This window comes from Podarcis cretensis (assembly GCF_951804945.1).
Source record: "Podarcis cretensis genome assembly, chromosome: 3".
Lineage (NCBI taxonomy): Eukaryota > Metazoa > Chordata > Lepidosauria > Squamata > Lacertidae > Podarcis > Podarcis cretensis.
The window spans coordinates 86,137,871-86,157,025 of NC_137172.1; the positions used below are offsets into that span (position 1 = coordinate 86,137,871).

The window sequence follows — 19,155 nt, forward strand, 5'->3', positions numbered from 1 at the left end:
TGACTTTTATACGACGTATTCAAAAATTAAGAATATCAGAAAATGCCAGATTTGTTACATTTTTACCCTTCCTCTAGTTTCCTCTTAAAAGAGCATACACATAGTACAACATACTCCTAAAGAAAACAATCATACAGAAATTCTCAACAAAACAATAAAAACTATTCTGCTTGCTGAAATGTACAAGGTCTTCATGAGCGGACTGCATAAACTAGCTTAGCTAAACTAGTTTTGATTACATTGAAACACTGATTACTATATTTGGTTCTATTCAGCTACTTTCTTAAGGTCCCATCTGCACAATACATTTAAAGCAGTGTCATAACACTTTAAACAGTCAAAGCTTCCCCCATGGAGTTCTGGGAACTGTAGCCTGTCACAGCTGAGAATTGTTAGGAGGACCCCAATACCCCTCATAGATCTACAATTCTCAGAGTGGCTTAACAGTCAATCTGTCTTCTCAGGAACTGTAGCTCTATGAGCGGAATTATGAGTCTCTTAACAACTCTCAGCACCCATAACAAAATGCAGTTCCCAGAGTTCTTTGGAAGAAGCCGTGACTGTTTAAAGTGGCATAACACTGCTTTAAGTGAATAGTGCAGATGGGGCCAGGATAAAGCTGTGACAGTGTTCTGTAGACCCCCCGCATTAGGCTAGAATGCTGTCTTAATAATGGAAGCAGGAAGGTTGTCTTGCTCACACCTTACAGATTAATTAATCTATCGTTAGAAGCAGTTTATGGTCTTCTACCAGAATGCCCTAGATAACTTTTGCACAGGGTCACACAATACGGCAAAAGGGAGTGAGATGCTTTTTTTCTGGTCACAAGTGGAGCACAGGTTTGCTTATCTGCCATTGTTGTAGTGCTCATGATGGATCATCATCTGCAAAGAATTCTACAGCTCCAACACTCAGCACAATACAACATGCATTGGAAAGGGTTCCTACTGACACCTCACTACACAATTTAAATGTGTACTTATTCCATTTGCATCTATAAACTTCTTCAAGGCACACTGGGGAACTAGAGTCCCCACAGCATTTTAAAGCTACTTTACATTAAATATGTGTATGTTTATATAACCTATAGAACATTAAATGTGTGCATGTTTATATAAGCTATAGAACAAAACAAAACAAAGTATCAACAGAAGCATTAATCCTAGGATTCAGCCATCAACATTATTCTATGTTGTGGAGCAAGCTACACTCTTGCTCATTCTTCTTAATTTAACCTATAATAGGTGCTGCCGCCAGCTAGTCATCCTGACACAGTAACCCACTGAGAATGTGGCAAAGATAGGCAGGAGTTGCCTTATCAAATCCAAAGCAAACATAATATTGGGAAGTAACTGGTCTTTTACAAATGCTGTACTGCAGCTTGTTAACTACCTCTAATCATTGTAAAATAAAAGCCATGGAGGTAGAAAAATGTGGAGACAGGGCCAAGAGGTGCATACAAGCACTGCTTCCAATGTCCCTGGGTACATGAGCTTCCGTTCAGATGTCTGAAGAAAGTGATTAGTTCTGCATAAAATGCCATATTCCACAAAGAAAGCAAGATAGTGTGACACTGAATTCCACTATTTTTGGCTATTACGAACATTCCGCCTGCCCGAGCTTGCCAGATTGAATGATCCCTCCACCCCTCCCACTGTGGGGGTAGTAGGGGCACATGGGGGAAGAGAGTACAGTCATACCCAAATGCCTTGCGACTTGAACGTTTTGTCTCCCGAACACTGCAAAATGAGTGTTCCAGTTTGCGAATGTTTTTTGGAAGCTGAACGTCCGGCGCAGCTTTCGATTGAGTGTAGGAAGTGCCTGCAGTCAAACTGAAGCCGTGTCTTGGTTTTTGAACCTTTTTGGAAGTGAAACGGACTTCTGGAACGGATTCCGTTCAAGAACCGGGGTATGACTGTATAGAAAGCCCAGCTGCATGGAGTTCATTAGGTGACTCCCATCCACAGGCTCCAGAAATGTGCATGGTGGCTAAATTAAACCCGATAATTTCAATGTCCCTAAAATTTTAAACTAAAAATACCAATAATCTCACCTCAAAAAAGCTCTCCACATACTGTAGCACATAAACTCCACAATCACTAAAGTTGTTCTGCTGCGGCACTTTAGGGTTTGAGCCTTTCATAACATCTTTGGAGAAACTTCTTTTAGTGCCTTTCCTGACTTCCCACTCCACCTCCAAGTATCTGCAATATAAAATCAAGAGGATGAGAAAAATGCTTTTATGGGATGTTCCAGTATTGACTGAAAAGGTTTTGCTTGAGAGGTCAACTACTTACTCCCGTAGTGTTCTAACGACGTTTGATCGGGAAGGCCCTCGCAATGAATCCATAAGCAGAATGCAAGGCCTACAAGAAAGCAAATTGTTTTGGTCTCATTAGAATTTTGCATATGCCACAGTGTTAAAACAAGGAAATGATATTATTTGATGAGGGTTCATATAGCTCTCACAGGTATGTGTAAAAAGAAAGAAGTAGATTTTTTCATGATCCATACACAGTAGAAGTGTCTATTTTCTTCTTCATATCTGTGCACCAAGGAAGAAGACACAGGTTTTGTTTCACTCCACCTAAAAGCTATACTGCATTTTGCTTTCATTTCATTGTGAATGCTACATGAATTTGAAGTAAATTACAATGAGATTTAACACAGGACTAAACACAAATAATTTGAGCAGCTATTTACATGTATTATTTCATTACAATATAAGGCTAGATCAGGAACAGGGAGGGAGCTTGCTGCCCTCAGGATGCTGCTGAATGAAAACTCAATTCTTCTCTGACTACTGGTCATATTGGCCATCCCACTGAGTGATGCGAGTCCAAAAACGTCTGAAGGACCACAGGTTCCTTAATCCCTTGCCTAGACAAGACCCAGAACTACACTCGAAAGATCAGAACTTTACTTCATTTTTCCTCTAACCTGTATATCTCAAAGCAAGTGGATTTAGATTTGCATAAATATGCCTACATTTTTAATCACCTGCTATTATTGCAAAGAGAAAAGTTTATGTCCAACTCTTTATATTCTTATAAGGCAGATGGGAGTTGAGGTTGTGAAAGAGTGCTGAAGGTCACATAATTAGGAAGGAAATAACAAGTCAGTCACAGCTCAACTGTAGAGCCACAATGCTAAATCTACCTAATTCTTAAAGCTGGAAGGTAATTAACAACTATACAACAAATGTAGCCCAGGTGTGCGTATAAGGATAGCCATCCAGCAGCAATTCCAAGGGTCAGATCCTGCATTAGTATAGCAATTATATTCCCCAAGCACTCCACTGGTAGGACTTTTCAAGCATAGAATAGAATTATGTACAGTTATATTTACCCATATCAGTTGCTTTATGTTTGGCCCATTAAACTTTTAAGAGGAACAACATATTAAGAACAGCTTACACACAAGGTGCAAAACAGAAAAAAATCAAGTGACTAATTAATAATAATAATAATAATAATAATAATAATAAATTTCTATTGAAAAAGCAAATTTAAGGAACTGGTTAGCAACATACGGAGCCATAGCCTAAAATGTGTGGATATTAAAGTAGTTGTGCCCTTTTGCTAAGCAAAGCTGATATCTGAAGTAGTATTACATCGACCATTAAGCCTTTGGATTCGAGCTGGATAGAAAGATACTTGAGCCACCATCTGCTTGAGACAATCCATGCCAGGCTGTGGCACAGAGTCACAGTAGCGCTGAATGTGATATTCTAAAAGCTTACAACATTAACAGGTTTCTCTCTGGTGGAGCAGGCACACTGTTAAGAATATTTCACTGGTGATGCAGATACTTACAGCAAATATAAGCCATAATAATGTTACAATGTATATTAATTCTTTTGTAAACCTAGATTTGGCAAATGAAGAAAAAGAGGTTGAGTAAGCTAAATTCTGAAAGAATAAAAAAGCAGAGATTTTATACAAGCTTATTTACAATGTTCAAATCCTGCCTTAAAGGTAAAGGTAAAGGTACCCCTGCCCGTACGGGCCAGTCTTGACAGACTCTGGGGTTGTGTGCCCATCTCACTTAAGAGGCCAGGGGCCAGCGCTGTCCGGAGACACTTCCGGGTCACGTGGCCAGCGTGACATCGCTGCTCTGGCGAGCCAGAGCCGCACACGGAAACGCCGTTTACCTTCCCGCCGGTAAGCGGTCCCTATTTATCTACTTGCACCCGGAGGTGCTTTCGAACTGCTAGGTTGGCAGGCGCTGGGACCGAGCAGCGGGAGCGCACCCCGCCGCAGGGATTCGAACCGCCGACCTTTCAATCGGCAAGTCCTAGGCGCTGAGGCTTTAACCTTTAGCGCCACCATTTGAGCTTAAATTTGGGAATGACAGAACAGAGGAACAAAAAGAACACTGGATTAAGAAGACACATCTGTGATTATTAATGGAAAGCCATAAATGTGTCACTTCAAAACTTACTGTTTACATATAGTTGGCTTCAGATGCCATTGTCCTAATTCTGAATTACAATGATCATCCGCAAGACCATCATCATCACTGCTGTTGTCCTAAAATAGAAAATAGGAAAAGCTAGATTTACATATGCAGCAAGGTGGCATGATCCATGTGGTTATAGAACTCAGGCAAAATGCTAGCTCCCTCCCCTACTCATGCTCATTATGTTACAGGCATTGGGGCTGGTGCACATTGGGATTGGTCGGGCAAAAGCAGTAGGTGAAACTGGGACCATTGACAGAGAGAGACAGAGCCAATTAACTTTTCTTCTTTAAGTAACCGAGTTTGGCGGGAGTGGAGAAAAAGAATTTAAACTTTTTCTGCAACAAAGACTGCAACCTGTATTTGAACTACTCTTTATAATAAAATCAGGAAGCAATTCTTCTGTTCCAGGAGAAACATTATCTAAAAATTAGAACTTAGAAACCAAATGAACCTATCAGTACAGAAAAGCCCCCACATCATATAATGATGGGAGGAAAATCATCACACACAAAGAATATGGTTTCCATTTCTGCAGTAATCTCTGCAGCCTGCAATGCAATGTAATGGGCTATACACATTTCTGCCTTTATGCAGGTAAGTGTGATACTTCAAAGTTTTGAAGTTCCACCTTTATGCTATGTGAATATTTTCTTGGAGGACAGCAAATGACCCTTCACCCTTCTGAAAAACTGACCTGTTTACCAAGGCAGGTGCAATCCAAGTACGACTGCAAATATATGAATTATATATGACTATATAATTCAAGCTGCACACAACACAGAAACTATATTCAGTAGATTGGCACTAGCTCTTGAATAAAGGCAGGAGAACTAGCCAAAAGAAAACCTACAGGAAAGGCTAGAAATAACCGAGACAAAGATTACAAAGTATTTAAGAATATAAAAGCTAGATAAAGGGTTATGTTTAGAAATTTCTAGGTGGAGGACTATAAAGCCAAACCATCTTCCTATTCAGAATCTCAGTATCACAGGATGAGAGTATTCCAAGTGTACCACATGGACTATGAGGATAGAACTTCTTTCTTGGCTATTTTTATTTCCTGAACAGCTGTGAAAATACTTTTCAAAAAGATTCTGAAGTCCCTCTAGGTAGAAATTACTGACCTGCATCCAGTCTCACTATGCCTCACATATACAGCTGATGAAAGGAAAAACAACTCATTGGATGAAGGAACAGGACAGCCTGTGAGTATTAGTCTGTATAGTCTTTGAAATTGAAAACCACATTAGTAACTCTTCAAATAAAGACTGCCATTTAATATATAACTGGACTGATATCCTTGAATAATAGAAGAGGAAAAAGGGAAAAGCAACATTCCCTTGGTGCATGTAATGTGGAACAAGTTCCACATTAAAGTGAAACTTTAACACAGTCCGAAATTCTGTTTAACAAAGAAGCACTTTCTGCTCAATTTTTAATGATTACAATGATGGATAAAGCTCGCCTTCTAGTGGCTAGAGTTGGGAACATAACCATGGAAAGTGCTCCAGAGAAGTACTGGAGAAATGCTAGGCTGTATTTTATTGAAATGGAAATAGTGGTAACAGCACTGAGTAAGAAGCCTTAATCTTTATATATATCTTTAATATATAGAATACACGCATGTATCACTAGTTAAAATTAATCTTCCATTTGTCTTTGCAAAAGTACAGCCACTTGAAAACACAGTTAAGTGTCACATTGCCATCTTATGTTAGTTTACTAGCCTAAAATAAATGACTGATAGGTTGTTGAGTCTTGCAATATACACTACACTAAGAACACCTCAACTACAAAAATGCTGAACACCTACTTTTAAAACAAAATAAGTACTGTAAAGGTGATTAACAGGTTATTTGCTCCATTTTAATACCTGTTCTACTGAATTCTTTTAAACACCTTCACCTCTAGAAATAAAGAGTACTAGTTACATCCAAGTACAGTGGTACCTCGGGTTAAGTACTTAATTCGTTCCGGAGGTCCGTTCTTAACCTGAAACTGTTCTTAACTGAAGTACTACTTTAGCTAATGGAGCCTCCTGCTGCTGCTGCGCTGCCAGAGCACGATTTCTGTTCTCATCCTGAAGCAAAGTTCTTAACCCGAGGTACTATTTCTGGGTTAGCGGAGTCTGTAACCTGAAGTGTATGTAACCTGAAGCGTATGTAACCCGAGGTACCACTGTAATGCTGTTTAGACTATTTACCTGGTTATCTTGATCTTCTGAAAAATCTATTAGTTCATCTTCATTTAGTTTAGTGCTGTCAGTTGAATCTTCACTGTAGTTTAGTCTAATTTTCTGTAAACCATCTGCATTAACCACAACAATTAGTAAAAAAATGAAAACAGAATTGCCACAGACATATACATTATATACATTACCTTCTGGACAGGAACAGTAAACCACAAAGTGGAATAAATGCTTTTTTGTCAGCATCATACATGAGAACTAATGTCTAACTGAAATCTATACTTTCAACAGTGCAATCCTATCCATGCCTATTCAATAATAAGTCCCATTAAGTTCAATGGGATTTACAGGCAAGTGGGTTCAAGACTTTGGGCTCAGCTATCAACCTAAAAACACTCAGCTAAATTACATCTCACAGCAGTGCTGAGACATAGCTTACTGTACTGACTGGGAAGCAATATAGCACACACAGCAACACAGCAGGATGTCAGCTTGTGAAACAATTTTTTCTGTTGTGTGTTCAATATAACATTAAGCCAAACCGCATTCCCAGAGAGGAGATTGCAGCCACTTTGCTCCTTCCCTGGTCCTGCTATTGTGACCTAAATTGTGGTTTGGCTTAGTGCATTGTCAGAACCTGGGCTTGTAATTTGTCTTGCTCCAGACAGCAGGAATTGCAGCCAAACTTTGTTCTTGGAGCTCAGGTTGAAATGACACTCTAAGCCAAAAAGTGGCTTAGCTAGCAACAGGACTAGAGGAGGTAGGTAGGTAAGCATTCACAATCTTCCCACTCACATTGAGTCCACCCATTCGCAGTAAGCCAGTTTGGCTATTATGAATTAGGCAGATGCACACTTTCTATACAAGAACTGCTTAAGCGGACAAATCAAATGGTTTGCTTGATCAGAACTAAGTAGACGGTTTTACTCTTCTCCAGTTGTGAAATGATATATTTTTGTTTCGTGTGGTTTGCAATGTGCACAAGTAGGAAAAAACACACAGCCAACTTTGAGCTCGGACCTTCTGTTTTCTCCCTTCCTCCCTTGTGGCCAGTAGGATTTCAGAAGTTTTAGCTTTTACTTTCAGTTTATCCACATCAGCCCAAGGCTCACTGCACCTTGTGAATGCTGCACTAAAACAGTGTTTATTGAAATGTGTGAACAGGACCACATATTTCACTATGTAAAATATGTTGTAAAAATGGTGTCGGGGGTGTGTGTTGCCAAATCAGCAAGATGTCAGGGAAAATCTGGACGTGTGGCAGCGCAATAGAAAAAGCTGTGGAAACAGCTCAAAAAGCTTAGGTTTACCCAACAATGTTGGGGTCATCCTAAAACAAATCTATCCTGAAATATGGCAACTCTAAACAAGCTGATCACTTGACTCTAGTTATACAGGGTGAGTCCTTTAAAAGAGGCCCCATGGATAGTATGACATCTTCCTCATACATTTACCTCAGCAACAAATTACTTCAACAAAGTACTGAATGCTGCATATTTTTAGAAACCAGTAAAGCTTAGTATCTTAAGGAGGTATCACTGATTGCATTTCTGATTTTGAAAATGGTGGTCTTTGAATTCCACATCTGAATCTGAATCTGAATCAGAAGGAGCAAAACAGTGATGATCTAAAGAAAATCTAAATTTGAAATCTATAACTAAATTTATATTAGCTTTTCTGCAGCTCTAACTAAAGAAAATATAAATGTTAGTTTTTAGTTTTCAAAGCCAAGATTCACCAACCACTGCACATTTACCGTGGATCAGCTGAAATTCTTACATTGGTGTTTTTGCAACACTGAAATGTTACCATTTGATGCACAGCTGGAGGAAAATGTGTAGAACAAATCTTATTAGTGGCTGGCTGATTCTAAAGAAACGGGATTCTTAATGTGAATCTAGAAAGTGGTCTTATAGTGAGCATATACTTGGCTTATCTAGCACAGTATTGTTTACTGTCACTGGCAGCTATTTGCCAATGCTCAGCAGAGAGCATTCCCACCAGCAATCCCTGATATGCTTTTTTACAAGATATGCTCCATATTGAACACCCACTTAGTTTTAGCAGTGCTACAGTCTCAACATTCCCCCCCCCCACGCCTCATCATTCACTGGGATTTTTTTTAGCAATTTAATTATTTAACGGAAAAAATATAAGTTATATTAGCAGTAATAAGGTATCAAATTCCAAATATCAAACATATATAGCCAAAAGTACATACCCGTAGCCTGGATGTGAATTTTATCTTCGTTCTGCATGCCATTTGCCTCTGAAATCCTATGGTCATGTTTATGAAACACAGATTCCACAGTTCTCAGTCCTTCTGGGGTGCTGTTTAACTGATTTAGTTTTTTTAAGCCACTTTTCACAGAAGGGGTTCTTTTGCAATACTGTGATTCAGTCTCCCCGGCTTCTATGCTTGTGTCAGTTAATGCTGCAATATTTTTCTTGTTCAGCACCTTCTTTGTAAAAGATGAAGAGGAGTGATGTAATGTATTCAATTCACTAGGTACAGGAGGAGAAGTGCTTCTTTCTTGATCCAAAGAGGAAGATTTAACCTGCATAGATACGTTTTCATGGTAGTATGGATTGGTCTCATATATTGCATTTTCTAATCCAGGGAAACAGATGACAGCCAAAAACCAATGGGCCCTGAAAAAAACAAAAACAAAACTAAGAATTGACTCAACAGCTATCATCATATATATGTATTACTCATTTAGTATAGATAAATAACTCCGAAATTATTCGTTCGTTATTTACATTCTTATCATAGACATCTGTTTCACACATTCAGATATGTAAACAGTGTGGTCACATTTAGAGAACAAGGCACAATAATTGTATGTATAAACTGTAAAGGGAAACTTAAAAATTGCCTCCTCCTGGAAATTTCTGGTAAATTGCACTATGTTTTAAACCAAAATCCCTGGTCAAGCACAATGCAAAGCCAGGATTCAGTAAAAAGGAAAACCAAATGTTGCTGAATTACAGTGCAATCACATCTTACGCGTTCCATTTCAAAGGTTCTGTGCATAGGCAGAAACCACATATACTCAAACCCTCAGAACTGAACCCCCAACCCCTAGGGCTTTTGGAACTGGTACACTGGCTCTTATGAGATCTTGCAGGGCCATCCAAGTTCCCACGAAATCTCACAGGTGCATCCCTGATCCAAGAAGAGGAGACAGCTATGCTTAGGAAGCAAGGCAGAGAGCTTAAAAAGCTCTTTTTGCATCAGGAAAACCCAGCACCAAAAAACCTTGCGGGATTTCAACCAGCTAGCCTTTAACTGCATATATTTCAAATTGTGCAAGTCAGATGTGCTAAGATGTGATTGCATTGTACTCTTCCTGTGTGGTCAGGAGGGGAATGGGGGAATTTGTGCACATGTGTCCCTGATGCTTTGCTTGGTCTCATTCAAGCTCGTCCTCATAGCACTACATCATGGTTTAGCATTACGTGCAAACACAGCCAATGACCTGTGCAATCCTAGCATGTGTTTCATCATAAAAACAGTCTGTACCAAAAACACAGCTGGTTTTGCCCATACTAGCTGCACTGCTCAGGAGCAAATGTGTCCTTCAAACAAATAGAGAAGCCGCATTGCAATGCAACCACCTATTCCAATTTTCCCAGATAAGTGATTTATGCAAGGATCTCTCTGTAAACCTAGTTTTCCTATTGGGGGGAACTTGAACCAAAAGAGAGGTGGAAGAATACTCAGTTTGTGGTTCTGACAGCTGAAGAGAAATGGGGAAAGAATAGTTGGGGGAAAGGTGTGTATATCGAGAGAATAATAACTCAGGCCCCAGAGAAGATGGAGTTACATACAGATGATATCCAGGGTTTTCTGGACAGTATGATAGTTGAGAATATGGCTCAGATAACAGACACACAGTCCCACAACCAGTCATAGCAGAACAAATTCTACTTACGCTTCATTAAGAGGAACAAAAATAAAATCTTTTTCAAAGATATCAACATGTCGTGTCCATGTTTTCACTCGTCCATGCCGTTTCTGCTGAATTCTGTGAACACGTCAATATAAAACAATATAAAACACAAGGATTGATATTTAGGTGATATTTATGCATTCTCCTCTCCAACAATGAAGGTTTGACTATTATCACAATCTTGTGGCACCAGCTATGTGAAGATGTTTAGGTCTTATCCTGCATCTTCAGTTTTTTGGGCAGAAATAATATTTTAAAAAAGTCAAAATGAATTGTCAAGTGGTAAATCATGCAGCTTTTACTTATAAAAAGTACCATTCTGTTCTTCTACTCAGTTTATGATAAATGAATTGTTGCATATTAATCTGGGTCAGATGTACATGACCCTCTGGCTTGTGTGCTCCCTCCCTCTTCTTCTCTGGTGCAGCCAGAGGCATATGGGAAATTTTTATTTTCAATCTCCTTATAACCATATTGGAAGTGGAGGGCCTTGAGTCTGAAGTTCATCTTTAAAAATGTCATTGTCCCCACAGGGGATGGATGAGACATGCTGAAATTGGAATTTTATAATACATATTTTAACCAAACTTACGTAAGCTTTGAGGTTTCTTGGAGATTTCTCCTCTCCCTCTGATTAAGGCGTTTGTAAAAGAAGGAACTGAATACATGAATTCTATCAGCATCTTCTTTTTTCAATTGTTCAAGCACCAGATATCTTTATTTTGAAAAAGAGAAACAAGAACAAAATAAAACAATGCTTTCATTCTTGTCTCTAAAGACCTGTTATTCTTGAAAAGACTGCCACATGCTGGCCATTCTACACAGACAAAAGTAGACAAATGTAAGAACTTTATAGTTTCGGCAGATATACTTTATTTAGAACTTAAGGTTTGTCCATCAACTTGCTTAAGTTAGACAGACACCACAAAAGGTTTCAATACACTCAAACAACTTACTTCAAATAGAAATCAATGATTACGTCGTTTAAAAATTCTCCTTCATTTAAGCAATGAAGATCTTCATTGGTCACAGAAATACCACCCTTTGCAGGAGGTGGGGGATAAACGATCAACCTGCAAATTAAAAAAAAAAGTTAAATACTGAACTGAATTATTTAGGAAATAGTTACAACACTCAAAAAGACCTCTTACTTTTCTATAGGACCTATAAAGACTGTATGTGGTTCAACACTTTCATCATCATCAAAAAACTGGAATTGTGTTGCATTTCGCAGCTGCATTTTGGATTCAGAGACCTTAGAAAAAAAGAATACTTATTTACAATGCAATACCAAAGTCATAAAATATTAAAATACTTTCCAATTCCCAAATAGCACAGCATGTCCCTCGTTTTATAAAACTACCTGTTGAAACCAAATAGAATATGAATTTGAACACAGTGGGCACATAGAGATGTAATGTACCCAGCATCCTAAAACCATGGTTTATGGTGCAGACAATGAGCACCAGGCCTGCTCTGTTATCCCTTCCCCTTCCCTGCTCTATGTCAGCTCCAGTGCAGATTTCCTGGACTGTTTCAACCAGATTCCCCATTATGTATGAAACAGGTAATTCAATTTTAATATCAATTTATTAACCAGGATATTCAGTTAAGATCAGAACCTGACTAAATATTCTGTTTAGTAGACAGACATAAAATAGCTGAAATATCACATTGACAAAATTTGTTACATGGAAAGCATATATTTTGACTTGATAACATTTCATTTTTTCAGTTTTACTATCCAAAAATATATACTTTGGCCCTCTCTTTAATAAAATTTATCTAGAACATGGAAGCAGCAGACATTGCAAAGGGCATTTCTAGACAAATGACTTCACAACTTATTTAACATTTTAATTCAATTTTGAAGAAAAGGAGTAGTACATGTTTTGCTTTGCCTTCTTTATGAGCCGTGCTTCCTCTAGAAGTGTCTTCAAAGGATTTTGTAAAGGCCACAAGCCTACTATTTGCTTCTTCAAATGTAATCTTCACAAAAAAATCAGAAATGTTGTTCCTAACACCAATATCAACGATTATTTTTTCAAATATTGCATTTGCATGTGGATCAAGGCCCGTCTCAAAAATTAAAATGATGTATTGTTCTTCAGGATCTATGGAGGGGGGGGGAAGAGTTAGGAGACAATGAAAGTATACTTTTAAAACCATAATGCTTACATTTTCAAAATTTAAAGCTGATAATAATAATTTTATTATTTACACCCTGTCTATCTGGCTGGGTTTCCCCAGCCACTCTGGACAGCTTACAGCATATTAAAAATGTTTGATATCTAGGAATAACAATCGCAGCTAAGAGGTCCCTGGCTGAACCAATTAAAGAAAGTATTCATAAGAAACCGCCATATAAATGGGGAAAAACTAAAATTCAATGCCTCATTCTAAAGAAAAGGTTCTGCTCATGAAAAAGCTAGAGTAGGGCACATTATGTCAACTACTCTTGCAAGTTGCTGAAGAGACTGATGGAAAGGGGAAGAAACGGACACCAAACTCAGTTCAGGCACTCCCTTTTTTACTCCACAGCTCAAGTACTTAACTACTTTCCTATTCTCTGGCATGGTACCAATGATCACCCAAGTGGGGGGGGGGAGTAGTATTAAGATACTGATCCCTTTTTTTTTTTTTGTAAAAAAGGGCAGCTTGAGCATAACAGCACCCACAGAGTTTTGTGCTGCACACAATTATCTCTGAGTAGAGAAGAGAGAGCTGTGGTTCCTAACCTATTCTGGGCCACAGATCCCTTTAAGAATCTGATGAAAGATATTAACCCCCTGCCCAGAAAAAAAGGACATAACACATACCGGAGCGCCAACTCCTGGGGACCAAACCCTTTTGCACCCCTCCACCAATATTCTTTGGGAGGGGTCACTCCCAGAAATGCAGCATAATTGCAATAAAACATTCCAAACCAGTGTGTTACTTAGAACTTCAGGAAGTTGGGAAATGCAAAATATGCTATGTTGTCCTCAACATGATCTAGACAAAATTTTCTAAATATGCCAGACAAAAATATACTGTCTCCATTTATTAACCTAAAAGTACCACTGGATTCTGGTGCTGGCAGAATTCTGCTGCTGGCAGAATATTTAATTAGAGCATTTTCAGAGAAACCAAAATAACGTTTAGTGAAATACAGCTCATCTCTAACACATCTCTGTTTCAAAATATTTTTAAGCACCTTAAGTTGCAATACCGTACAAAGGTTCACTTACTTGCACCTTTACAGTCATACCAGACATTATCTTTTTGCCTGTTCATCTTCAGTTGGGATCTCAGGCTCTGACAGGCAGCAGGTATAGTTTGCAGGAAAACTACTGGCAACTTGCGAACACCACACCACTCACACTTTGTAAGGTCAGATGTTCTTAAAGAAATATCTCTTGTATCGTTTTCTGATTCTAGAAAGGTTCAAAACATATTTTGGTCAGAGTTACTTACATTAACATTATCTGAAAAATGTAACCGTTTGTATGCATTTCAAGAAAATAAAACCTGTTAATCAAAGACAGACTACGTTTCTATCTCTATCTCTGAAATCTGCATTAGGTATATTTGCCCTACTATCAAATATAGCCTCGTAGTGTGTCTCTCTGCCTGGCTTGACAGTTTTAAAACTGAAATTCATGAAGATCTTTTTTTTTTTTTTAAGGCACCACTGAATAGTCATACAACATTAGGTATATTCCCTGCACCATCCAATTATATTCCCTGCACCATCCAATTTTACTTTACAAGGGGGGAAATTGTCCCTTAAAGAGTTATGCACTATTTGCATGTGATGATATTCAGTATCCATTACAGTGGTACCTCAGGTTAAGTACTTAATTAGTTCCAGAGGTCTGTTCTTAACCTGAAACTGTTCTTAACCTGAAGTACCACTTTAGCTAACGGGGCCTCCTGCTGCTGCTGCGCCGCCAGAGCACAATTTCTGTTCTCATCCTGAAGCAAAGTTCTTAACCCGAGGTACTATTTCTGGGTTAGCGGAGTCTGTAACCTGAAGCGTATGTAACCTGAAGTGTATGTAACCCAAGGTACCACTGTATTTCAATGGGTCTACTATGGGTATGGCTAATATTGGGTCTTAAGGCCAAAACAATATATTCAGCAGCAAGCACAGGAGCTTGGATCTACAACTGGGCAAGCAGAACTTCCACTCACAGAAGGAGCACATTTTGCACTTCTGCCATTCTCTGTAGCCCACTCACACCACAACCCATATCATTCTGGAGTGACTTTGGGGGTACACAGAGGAATGCAGTGGAAGGGATGAGTGTCACCAACACTTCTTTAGTTCAAATCCAAGATCCCCAGCTTGGAATAATGCAGCCTCCTATGTTTACAAGTCAGGCCATCTGTCTCAGTACTGTCTACACTGACTGGCAGCGGTTCCCCAAGTTTCAGGCAGAACTATTCCAACCCTCCTGGGATATATTAGGAATTGATTCTAGAATCTTTTGCATTCAAAGCAGGCAAGTCTACCCCTGTTCTTGCCTATTATATGCAAAGCAAGGGCAGGACATGGGAAGTTAGGCTTACCGTATTTCAAACAGTGAAAAGGTGCTAAACATTTATCTTCTGTGGTAAGCATATTAAATCAGAAACTCCAAATACATAGATTATTCTTCCACCATTCTCAGTACTTAGTACAGCTGTTGTGCACACTAATAATTCCAAACCATGCACTGCTAGCTGCCCAAATTATAACTTAGAATAGGGAAATACAAACCTTCCAGACGTATCTTGATATAGTCTAGGCAAAACTGAAAGAGAAGGTCCAAATTACTGAAGTTATACACACAGGGAGAAAATCAACATCACACTCTTCTGATTGTTCTGTCAGCACGAACTTTTCTGCTTGCCAGATAGAACAACCCAATCTTTCCCCCTCTCCCCCCCCCCCCGTGTGCAGTTCTGGGGATTTTCTTGACCCTCCAGAGCGGATCTGGGGGAGGCATGAGGAAAAGCCCCATTGTACAAGTAGGAGTCCTTATGATGGCTTCCACTAGTGCACTGGGTTAGCTGAATCTAGGCCACTGTCTCATTAACAACCTTCCCAACCTATTTTTCAAAATCAAAGCCCTAGTCACAAACCAGATTAGAAATTGCATCTCCCGATATAAAAGCCCCACTTTCTAAACCCCAGCATCATTTGATTGTAAAAGAAATGCATTTTAAGAGGTATGCAGGATACAGTGAAGCAGCATCTGTGGTTGGTATACTAATTTTATAGAAGTTTAGGAATGCATGGCTTTCTAAACCTGCAGGAACTATTCCTTTTTGTGTAAACGGAACTACGTTTCATTGCAGTGGAAATGATAGCTGCTTTTCAATCTAAGCAGAACTAGATTTTTTTTTTTTTTGGTGACACAACTACATCTCCTGAAGCTCTACTACGTGGTGAACATGGTCCTCTAATACATTTGAGTTTGAACATTTGTAGCCTGTTCAAACTAAGCACACTTCTGAATCAATATGTACACGCACCCTGAATGTGCAGTACAAGTATAGGTAGAATTATTTTTAAAATGGTAGCACATGTCTACAACAGCGATGGTTACCATCTGATTTGCTGTATGCAAGTACAGATAGCACACATGCACAGGACTCTAATAAATGGGCATGCTGTCTTTTTGACACCTGCTAAAGACTTTCTTCGTTCAAAAGGCTTTCTAAACAGATTTTTATTCCAGTTGGCATCTGTATTGGAATTGTTTTTATATAGGCAATTGTCTTAACAATTAAAACTTGCCATTGTCATAATCATCTTCATATATCCAGTTGCATTTAGTTCATCATCTTCCTGCCACCCAGCCCACTAACTGCATTTCCAACCTGTTCCTTAAGGATTTCAAAATTCATCTTGTTGGCCCAGCTATCTTCTGCCTCCCATCCAAATCTCCATATCCTTTGACCTCCATATTTTGAAAGACTTCCCAAATACTGCTATTGTCATTCCCTTGTTCTTAACTTCAAGAACTGCTCTTCGCAGCCTTTACTATGGAATTTCCTTTAAAAGACAAGGTGATAGAAGAAAAACACTTCCTGTGTATCTCACACTTTGGCTCCTTCCATGACCTGCTATTGATACTATAAGCTCAGTCATTTTTCATCACTCCATTTTATCTGCTGAATCCTTAAACTCTTCAAAGTTTCTATTTTCAGCTGCTTCCTACCTTCTACTCTCAACCTGGATGCCCCATTAACCTATTTGTTATTATAAAGCAGGAACTAACCAAGCACAATATTAATTCTTTTACTTACAATTACAGGCTCCACCACCATTCTTCGCAGGGTTCCTATTCTTATGCTTCGACAGTTTAGGATGACGCTTTCATAATTATTCTGATATTTTAAAGATACGACGACATCAGTAGCAAGTTCTTGGGAGAGGACTTTGCGCCGTTTTACTGGAGCATTGGCTACAACATTGCCAAACTGAAAAATAATTATCAGAATTCATCAAAACATTTTTACTTCAAAAGTTGCCTTTAAAGATGATCAGGCATTAAAGGCATTGATGGGGGGAAATGTGCAACTGAAGCTTTTCTTTCTTTAGAAAAAAAATCCAAACTTCTGTAAACATATGGATGTATGCAAGAGATAAAAACATTCCAGGGAGGGAGGAGACACACCAGAAGAGTCACGGATGGAAAAATAAAATTCTGAACAAGGACAGCAAAATAATTGTAATGACAAAAGAAAAAGACATTAAGTTTGTTTGTTCAGAGAAAGAAAGAAAGAAAGAAAGAAAGAAAGAAAGAAAGAAAGAAAGAAAAGTGAAGAGAAAGAGGCATCCTAGCCAAAAGCAGTTTTTACGCAAGCTACTGCTGCGATGGTCAAAAGAGAATTGACTGGAAGGCTAGAGCCACAATCTCTTGATACATGTGTATGGAAGTTAGAGACAAGGAGCCTACCAAGCCCATGGTCTAGCATTAAGAGTTTCCTGAATGAGCTTGGCACAGGCACCAACGCCATATGTAGGACTACACAGAGACTACAAAAGAATATATACATTTTTTTGATCTGGTCTAACTGTTTCTCTGCCGCATGCATTTATTGGCTTACTATATTTACCCGCATAAATTGCACTGCCTATCACCTCACACCAGTTATAGCTTAAGAGTCCTACTCAAATCAAGTTGGGGAGACTGAACAGTAGGGTAGCAGAACAGAGGACGTGCAAAATAACAAAAAGGAAACACTTCAAAACCAACCATGAAAATAGGTTAGATCGAAATAATGAAGTAACATCAGACTGCATTATTTTATTGTACAGCAACACCACAGGCACAATCCAAACAAATCCCACTGATTTCACCACAAGATTTAATCATGTCCTCCCACTGAAATCAATGGTTAACTGGGAATGAGGGAGGAGTACGATCCAACTAAGTGACTAAAATACAAAATTGGAAGATCACAAAAAATTATAGAAAGACAATCAAGTAATTTAGGTTCCCTGCCAGAGGTAAAATAGATATCATATATCGAAACCAGTCTGTTTCTTCTTTTTACATTATTATAAACCCTGGACAAGCACACTATGTGAAATTTATTTCTGTAAAGTTTCTGTGACCCTCTAATTTTGCCAAGAATAATGTATATTAGTGATTTGTTATAATTTATATTACATAACTTCTAATATTAATTTACCAGGTTTGCCTAACAGTCTGCATGGGTTGTTTAAATGTTGCCTTTTTGTCAGCGTATGTTTGCAGGTCCTCTGTTCAGCGGACTTCTCTGGAATATCTTTTGCATGTTCCATGTATAATATCTCCACAAATCTCAAGAAACCACATATTTAAGAGCTATAAGCGACTTCAGAGGTTTGAAGATAAACTGTTACATAGAACACGCCCTTTTTAAAGAATTGCTGCCACGACTGTTAAGTCTTAAATTAACATACCGTGAAAGTTGTCCCCCTTGACAGCACTGCTCATGGTGCATTTTTGTCTTTGTTTATCCAATTCTTGCAGAGATGCTCAAACTAAAAAACAAAAATCCCCACCACGAAATCCTTATATTAAAGTGCTATTAATTGGGACAATTTTCAAAGTACTTTAATTTTAAGGAAATTATCGTCCTTGCTGGGTGTCACTTTGCTTACCGACAGCTAGTTCACACATACCAGCTGCACTGTTGAAGCCACTTCCCTGTTGCTACTTTCCATACTCCACTGATACTACAGGACTAAAAATAACACATAGGACGAGTGAACCACATGAAAGAATCATCCTCTTCCCCCAATCTTACTGATCCGACACTAAAGTTACATCGCTCCTCTAAAATGGCTCTGACAATGTAAACTACCAGAACAGTGTGAAAAGCAGTCAGAGGAAACTGGTTCTCACATGGTTGAAGCAAACTAAAGTCCCAATCCAGGGAACACTTTTAATGATGCATATGGACCTGCTTGTGCCCAGTGTGCTTCCCCACCCCCCTGCTTTTAGAATGCAACTTTCTCTATTCAACCTGCTTCTAAATCTTCCAAGTTTCAAAAGCAGCTTGTCACACAGTCTGTGGGATCCG

General features: G+C 38.8%; 1 protein-coding gene across 2 annotated transcripts in view; it reads right to left on the bottom strand.

Moving 5' to 3' along the window:
• Window positions 1-19,155, bottom strand: part of SENP6 (SUMO specific peptidase 6) — a 46,928-nt gene that overhangs the window by 2,356 nt on the left and 25,417 nt on the right. For both annotated transcript variants that reach the window (XM_079970395.1, XM_079970394.1), the window contains 13 exons: window positions 16,888-17,061; window positions 15,353-15,386; window positions 13,839-14,024; window positions 12,496-12,722; window positions 11,760-11,863; window positions 11,565-11,681; window positions 11,201-11,323; window positions 10,591-10,683; window positions 8,874-9,304; window positions 6,668-6,771; window positions 4,444-4,532; window positions 2,298-2,366; window positions 2,054-2,204 (listed from right to left, as the gene is read on the bottom strand). In XM_079970395.1, the coding sequence (XP_079826521.1) occupies window positions 2,054-2,204; window positions 2,298-2,366; window positions 4,444-4,532; window positions 6,668-6,771; window positions 8,874-9,304; window positions 10,591-10,683; window positions 11,201-11,323; window positions 11,565-11,681; window positions 11,760-11,863; window positions 12,496-12,722; window positions 13,839-14,024; window positions 15,353-15,386; window positions 16,888-17,061 (1,902 nt within the window). The remainder of the gene's footprint in view (window positions 1-2,053; window positions 2,205-2,297; window positions 2,367-4,443; window positions 4,533-6,667; window positions 6,772-8,873; window positions 9,305-10,590; window positions 10,684-11,200; window positions 11,324-11,564; window positions 11,682-11,759; window positions 11,864-12,495; window positions 12,723-13,838; window positions 14,025-15,352; window positions 15,387-16,887; window positions 17,062-19,155) is intronic.